This window comes from Mchenga conophoros, linkage group LG6, assembly GCF_057382185.1.
Source record: "Mchenga conophoros isolate Kocher_MC1m ecotype Shallow Benthic linkage group LG6, M_conophoros_male_GT1.1, whole genome shotgun sequence".
Taxonomy (NCBI): domain Eukaryota; kingdom Metazoa; phylum Chordata; class Actinopteri; order Cichliformes; family Cichlidae; genus Mchenga; species Mchenga conophoros.
Window position 1 is genome coordinate 15,570,484 of NC_140531.1, and position 7,992 is coordinate 15,578,475.

General features: G+C 41.5%; 1 protein-coding gene across 1 annotated transcript; it reads left to right on the forward strand.

The window, feature by feature from the left end:
* Positions 1–1,739: 1,739 nt before the first annotated feature.
* On the forward strand, positions 1,740–7,719 carry cyp4v2a (cytochrome P450, family 4, subfamily V, member 2a). Its single transcript, XM_085276437.1, has 11 exons — positions 1,740–2,009; positions 2,112–2,224; positions 2,811–2,896; positions 3,079–3,269; positions 3,810–3,879; positions 3,962–4,088; positions 4,191–4,364; positions 4,567–4,669; positions 6,006–6,140; positions 6,327–6,506; positions 6,608–7,719. Exons 1-11 carry the CDS (start codon positions 1,817–1,819, stop codon positions 6,784–6,786), a joined length of 1,551 nt encoding a protein of 516 aa, XP_085132563.1. The 5' UTR covers positions 1,740–1,816; the 3' UTR covers positions 6,787–7,719.
* Positions 7,720–7,992: the final 273 nt, after the last annotated feature.

Below are 7,992 nucleotides of genomic sequence, written 5' to 3' on the forward strand. Positions count from 1 at the left end.
TGCGAGTTGGTTATTAGATGCCGCTCCAGCCACCAGTGAATCCGTCGCCGCCCCGCCCTCTCCTCCCTGTGCCGCAAGCAGCAGGCGCACCTGGCAAACGGAGGGCGTCCTTACTCCCAGCAAATGGGCGATAGAAAACCGATCGGTGCCTATGCCATTCCCAATGTGCGCTGGCTGATGTCGGGGCAGCATGAGTACGAGCAATTTTTTATTTTTATTTTTTTTGCCGATGCCCGTGATGCCGCCCCGGGCAACCGCCCATGTCGACCGTATCAAAAACCGCTACTGATTGCACGAGACTGACTGCAAGAGTTGTATTTTTGCATAATAAATGCAATAAAACCGCATAAATATTTTAAATAAAAATATTAAACGTTTTATTAATAATATAAAAATCGTGGAATTCACAGATTTATTGCTTGCTCATTCGTAACATCCTCCTTTATTGTTGTTTCCAGTCTAGTCCTATTTTATATTGTATGCCAATGCAGAGGGTAATATGGAAAAAACAAACAAAAAAGAAGAAGTTGACATCGAACATCTAGTGGCTAAAGCTCAGTATTACATTTTGTACTAAGGAGTAAAAAGCAAGCTACGAAGTTGTTCTAATTTGCAGTATATTTCCAGCCACTCAGGCAATGTTTTTAAGGTGCACTGTCTTTACCTAGGTTTTTGTTTTTTTTTACCAGCGGAAATGTTTTACCGTAAAAACTACCAAAATTATTTTTACCTTATTATCAGTCAATATTTAAATGGCATGCTTATTTTCCAACAAATACTTTTTCAAAACATTCTGGCTGAACAAATTGTCTTAAGGATGTTCGTTTCTAAAAGTGACATTTTTACAGTCTTTGTAGACTACAATGTCTGGAAATTACTGAAAACAAATCACATTCCCACAATGGTTCAGGCTTTCTTGGGAGGGTTTATCTAAGAATTCATCACTTAGACACATGATATTATTAAAAGATTCAGAGAATTCTCTGCACGAGTCAAAGCCACTACTAGCAAAATCTCCAGTTTTAATCGACTGAGGAAAAGTTAAAAACTCTCCTGTCGTAAAATCTGTGATTTTCAAATCCTTTTTGGAAACCTCGGGCACCACCTTGTCAAAACAGAGACCTTCCTTCCTTGTTATCAGCTCACAGTTCAAAAGCCAGCATCAGGGAAGATATCAATGCTTATTAATGTGGATGCATTAACATTAAGGAGACTGGCAGACCACATATTTTAAAGCAGGGCTCTCTAGTAAAGGAGTGTAAGTCCTTTCAGTAGCTGTGGGGCCTGGGCAGCAGAAATCCTGGCTGAGATATTACAGGCTCACTCCTTCCATTGCTAAAGGTAATTAGCGTGCAAAGCTGAAGAGCTATGATGACATAAAAAGAAAAAAAAACACAAGGCAATCACAGATAAGACTGTCACTTATTAACCAGGCAGGTAGGACACGAACTGTTAATGTGGATAAATACACGGAGATAATAAATCGGACAAAGTTCTTGATCACGCAGTAAATAATTAACACGGGTTATTCGTGCCAGCAGAGAGCACGTTTTTCATATTTGAAAATGTACATTTACCTGTTATCTCATGCTATAAATGTCAATTTAATAAACTTTCTATGAAGTCCCTCACACATCCTCCTCTCCTCCTGGGCAATAGATGGCAATGTAAGACCAGGGGTCCCCTTTACCCACTACAGGACAGTAGAGGAGAGGAGGAGTAAAAGGCAGGGCAAAAACATGTCACAGAGCTTTTAAGGACAGCCTGGCACCGACATTTCAGCACACACAGGCTGAGCACACACACGGCATGAAAAATGGCAGTTTTAATTGGCAGTTACAGCACAACTTTACTCGGAGTTAGCATCTTTGTTGCTTTTCTGACCTACTTAACCTACAAGCTGCTGAGCGATTACCTGCACAAATGGTTTGAGATGAAGCCGATCCCTGAGCTGGGAACCACTTACCCCTTCATTGGGAATGCTCTGCAGTTCAAAAACAATGCGGGCGGTAAGCAAGCAAGCAACGTGTTCATTTAAAGTACTCAAAGTGATGAAGCACATTGAGTTTCTCGTGATTTTTGTACCCAACATCTTTATTTTTCTCTTTAAGACTTCTTTCGTCAAATTCAGGATTTTACCTGGGAGTTCCGAGATAAGCCGCTGTTTAAACTCTGGGTCGGGCCGGTCCCCTTTGTGGTTCTGTATCACGCTGAGACGGTTGAGGTAAGCGGACTGACACCTATCCAAAATACAGAGTGGATGCAGCACGTCTTATACTGTAAATATGCCTGTGATGAGTAAGCCTATGGACAATTTCCATCCCCGTTCAGCGAAGCAGGTAAACAAACCACACATGTCACTGAAGTGGAAGCTGCACTGTCGTTACAGATGGATTGGATGAGATCCCGTTGAAGTCTTTGAGATCAGCTAAGCAGTCTGTGATGACATCTTAGGATGTCTTTGCACTTTTATACAGTGCAGGATACAGAATTCCTGCCACCCACCACTCAAACATTAAGCTGAAGCCAGTTACTCCTCTTAGCACAAATTCCTCATGTTCCTTAAAGAAGTTACAATATGTCCCACCTAAACTGTATGTGTAACTTGTTTTCATCATACATCTAGATAAGATAATGGACTAAGGTGGATGCTTGCAGGGTCAGTCTGAGTGAATCATTTCTTTCCCCCTGTGACGACAGGGACTGTTGGAACATAGCATGCTCGATTGTGCACTGAAGATTTCTTTAAGTAAACAACTTTTTGCCTCAAATATTACTCATGACATGTTTCTGTCTACTTTTTCTTTAAGCCGGTTCTGGCTAACAGCATTCACATGGAGAAAGCTTTTGCATACAAGTTTCTGCATCCTTGGCTGGGAACTGGTCTGCTTACTAGGTATAACTGTGGCATAGCAAACATCCCATCTGTCCATCAGGAAAGATCAAAAGATTTAGATCGTTCATATATCAAAACTTGAGCTAAGACTATGCACAAAACAAAAAGAAGCTCCTATCTACAGCATTATTATTGCAAATGAAATAATATAAAGTGCATAACGCCTTCTTATCTTTGATCAGCACTGGGACCAAGTGGCGTCAGCGGAGGAAGATGCTGACGCCCACCTTTCACTTCTCCATCCTGGAGGACTTCTTGGAAGTGATGAACGAGCAGGCTGAGATTCTGGTGGAGAAGTTGGAAAACCACGCAGGGAAGGGTCCATTCAACTGCTTCAGTCTCATCACCCTCTGTGCTCTCGATATTATCTGCGGTAAGCAGAATGTGCAAATCTGGGACAACTTAAAGGAAAACCCTGCGTTAAGGTGATACGCATCCAGAACAGAGCAGATTCAGCATGGCATGGTTTCTCCTTCCAAAACATATTCTCTCATTAGAATTGGTAATGGTAGGGATTAGCAGTGAGACCATTCATCCACTCATGCAGTCTAATTGGGTTGAAATGATGAGTGGGTCTCGGTCGCATTTTTTGAGCCCTCATGCATTATGTCATTCTGGAAGAGACGAGTCCAGTCGTCAAATGATGACGGTGATCTCCCAGAACAACTCTAGATTCATTTTTCTCTATAAGGTGGAAGGCGAATCCAATCCAGTGAAATATCTGCAACGACATAACGGAGACACCAGATCCCTTTACTGTAGGGGTTGAACTGTAAAGGTTTTTCCTTTAAGTTGTCAACCCTTTGAGTTGGATAAACCTTTGACCCTTTTTGTGCTTAACAAATGCAGGTATACAAAATAAATAATTAGAAAAAGGGCGTTTTATATTTATATACCCTTAATTTCTTGACAGAAACTGCAATGGGAAAGAAAATTTATGCACAGAGTAACTCTGATTCGGAGTATGTTAGGAGCGTGTACAGGTGAGTTACTGCTTTTATCATTCTAATGCAAATTATAGTAGAAGAAAAAGATCTAATCTGCTGTCTTTCTCTTTATTCTCAGAATGAGCGACATTGTCAGTCGCAGACAGCGGTCACCTTGGTTATGGCCTGACTTCATTTACACTTACTTTAGTGAAGGCCGCGACCACGACAAAACACTCAAGGTCCTCCACTCCTTTACCTACAAAGTGAGTAACGGAGCGGGTCGCTTTTCCACGTTGCGCGATCATGCAGAAATCATGAAATTGTTCAGAAGAAGCATCTCTTCTTCTCTTCCCATTTATTTTCAGGTGATCCATGAAAGAGCTGAGAACATGTCCTGCAACGAGTCAGACAGCGAAAACGACCAAGGCAAGAGGAAACGACGGGCATTTCTGGACATGCTCCTGAGCACCACCTATGAAGACGGCAGCAAGATGAGCCATGAGGACATCCAGGAGGAAGTGGACACCTTTATGTTTCGGGTTGGTGGTTAAGCAATGAAAAGGAATACTTAAGGCTGCTCTTATTAATACATTTATATTACCCAAAAAACTGCACTTTGTGCCAATAAAGGATTTACTTTCTGAGATAATGATGTGAGCCTCTTCTGGGAGAATAATCCACATATCCTGTTTCAATAAAGGGTCTTTAAAAAAGTCTCTAATTAACTCTCTTTATTTGCAGGGCCATGATACTACAGCCGCCGCTATGAATTGGGCTCTCCACCTGCTGGGCTCGCACCCTGAGGTGCACAAGAAAGTTCAACAAGAGCTACAGGAGGTGTTCGGTAATAATAACAGGCTCTACCACTTTAATGGTGTTGTTTTGTTCCTGCCTGAGGGCTTTTTGACTCATCTTTGTTCAAACTCATTTGTTCTTTGTAAGGCACGGGGAGCTTTTTCAGGGATAAGAGCTGTGAACATACCCGCCAGAATACACAGACAAAAAGTGCAGCATAATAACTTTCTTTACCGATGGCCTTGTAACCATAGGCAACCAGGCTAATTTGTCCACAAGTAGAGAAGGATAATTTTGCCATATGGTCATCACTTATATTTCCAATGTAAACCCTATGCTACAGCCACACCTGGGGAAGCAGTGATTGGAGACCGTGGCATGACTTTTGTAGCCATGTGCAGTGAACTTATAACCTTTTTGTCTTTGAAATGGTTGCTTTGAAGACGGGGACCAGGGTCAGTTGCTGTCTTCAGGTTGACTGCGGTGCATTAAGATGGTGATAAAACAGCAATAACATGGAGTCAGTCTGCTATCACTGTGATTGTGATTGAATGGGGGCAAGTTAGCGATAACTTTCAATGTGTTTATGATAGTACAGCAATTTACTGCAGTGAATCACCCAAATGTACATACACAGAAATGAATATTAAACAGAAACTGACATCAACCACTTATATTCAGATTACAGAAAGAACTGCATAGATCTAAAAAAGAATTTAAAAATTCCGATTTAACTACCGACATAGATGCAGCTTTTTATACAGGACTATAACAAGAACGCAAACAACTGGTATCCAGTTGAGTGAAATCACCGATTGCAAAGAGTTGCACCGCAGATGAGTTGCACTGACTGATCCAGATTGATTGCAATGTCCTCGTGATCTGTCTGCATTTATAAATTTGGCCACAAATGTCTGCAAACCTTCACCAGCCCATATGGGCTGATTCGGATCACAGTTATTTGGAGACAGGTCGACTCCCACCATGTGACCTGTGCAATGACTTGGAATCAAAAGTGGTTGTTCTGAGATAGCTGGCCACTGCAAGTACGTGCAATTGGTTGTTAAAAGTGCAAAAAGTTACCAAAATCCTTGTAACCTCACCATATTTGCAAAGAGGTTACTATCCTATTTTTATCCTGTTGTGTCTGAGCTATTAGATTACCTTACCACACCTGGTTATATAATTAATTTGTTATGTTAATGATTGTTGATTTACAGTCACAAGGTTGATAACAATTATTGCTCTATAGAGAGTTACAGATCTTGAGTGCTGTCCTATTTACAGGTGAATTTTAGGATGTACTGTTGCACTTTTACCTACTGAGGCAGGTTAAGTATCACTGTATGTCTAATCTGTGCTGTGGTGCTGTTTAATGTTCAAAGGTACATCTTCCCGGCCCACCAGCACTGAGGACCTGAAGAAGCTCAAGTACCTGGAGTGTGTGATCAAGGAGGCTCTGAGGCTGTTTCCCTCTGTGCCTTTCTTTGCTCGTAGCCTCGGTGAAGACTGCTATATCAGTGAGTTAAAGATTAGATCGTTGGCACCTGAAACAAATGGCTCATTGACCCCAAACACAAGACGGTGCTGATACCTCTTCACAAAAAGGGAAGCCAGTCTTCCTCTGTTGTCGTGGCCACGTAACAGATGCATCTGAGTAATCGGTTTTGCCTGTTTTTGGTGTCATATTTTCTTCGTACTTTTAGACGGTTTCAAGGTTCCTAAAGGCGCAAACGCGATCATAATCACCTACTCTCTTCACCGTGATCCACGGTACTTCCCCGAGCCCGAAGAGTTCAGGCCTGAGCGTTTTCTGCCGGAGAATTCGGTGGGAAGGCCTGCCTATGCATACGTCCCCTTCTCAGCTGGACTCCGCAACTGTATAGGTAAGGACTTTTAAATTTATAGTCTCCATACGCGCTTCGCTGTGTGAGGTTTCCAAATAGGTGCGTCACGTCTTCGTTTGTTTTACTGTCATTTTCTTTAGGCCAGCGTTTCGCACTCATGGAAGAAAAGGTGGTGCTGGCGGCTATTTTGCGGAACTTCACAGTCGAAGCCTGTCAGAAACGCGAAGACCTCCGCCCGGTTGGAGAGCTCATCCTACGACCAGAGAAGGGCATCGTGATCAAATTAGAAAAGAAGACGCCTCAAACGTCATCAAACTAACACCTGATGCAGCATCCTGGGGAATTTTCTCTGCATGGTTTTTATCTAATGACACATAACAATGTGACATTTTTAAAAAATATTTTAGTAATTTTAGGAAATTCCTATTTTCATAATGATAAATATTCATAAATACAGATGACAAAGGAATCCTGAAATGCTGTTTGCTGTGTTGTGTGTAGACACAGCACTGGTCCATCTTTGAGCTGAATGATTCACAGGTCAGTGTGAAGAGGCTTAAAAAATCCTCGAAAGCAAAATATAAAGAAAGAGTTTTCCAAACTATAAGATTTACACCATATTGTGAGTTACATTAATAAAAATGAACCGACGATTTCAAAACACGCGACTGATTAATTGTGGAAAATGAGATAAACAGCTACTTAACTGGAGTCAGTCACAGATAATTATTTTCTAGGTTACACCCATTTTACGAAAAAATGAAAGCATTCATCTTGATTCCCAGCTGGGATAGGCTCCAGCCGCCCTGCACCCTGAGTTGGATAAGTGTACGAGAATGGACGGATGGATGATTCACATCCACTATGCACTCTGCAAGAGTTTATACCCATGTATGACACATTTCTGTTATTTTGTATGTGGCTGTGTAACGTAGATAAACAGTATGGAGGATTAAAAACGGAACTTATGTACATGCACACACATATATGTATATATATTTTGTGGTATCAGCTTGTAATGAAGTCCTGAATCACACTTTAAGATATTAATTACACTTACAGTACAAACAAGATCTGTCTTTTGACTGTGCAGTGTTTCAAGTGCTATAGTAATTTTGAACCTTTAGCCATTGTGTTTTCTGTGGATTGACCCCCCTTTAAAAAAAATAGTTGCTGTCTTTATGTGTAGCTTTCATTTTCTTTACTTACCAAAAACCTACTATTCTTTCTCCAATAAAAAGTGTTGCTTAAACTGTGTTTTTCTGGGATCATTTCAAAGATTTGGACATATGAGAGATGCACATATGAAACGGTCAATTTCCACATCATCCATCAGCTCACAAGCCACATTCGTGCAGCCAAGTCTGTAGCCTCGAGTCAAGCTGAGGCTGTAGACTTCATGGAAACGGCCGACACAGCCACCGTCATGGAAGCGTGGACTGTGGAACTGAGATATTCTGTTTGATCATAGTTCTGCTCGATCACAAGGCTGGCCTGCTCCAAAGTATACCTTTATGTATTGTTC

Coding starts and splice junctions, on each gene's coding strand:
- cyp4v2a (XM_085276437.1), top strand. CDS start 1,817: ATGGCAGTTTTAATTGGCAGTTACAGCACAACTTTACTCGGAGTTAGC. Junction 2,010..2,111: donor GTTCAAAAACAATGCGGGCG/GTAAGCAAGCAA, acceptor TTTCTCTTTAAG/ACTTCTTTCGTCAAATTCAG. Junction 4,670..6,005: donor AGAGCTACAGGAGGTGTTCG/GTAATAATAACA, acceptor TAATGTTCAAAG/GTACATCTTCCCGGCCCACC.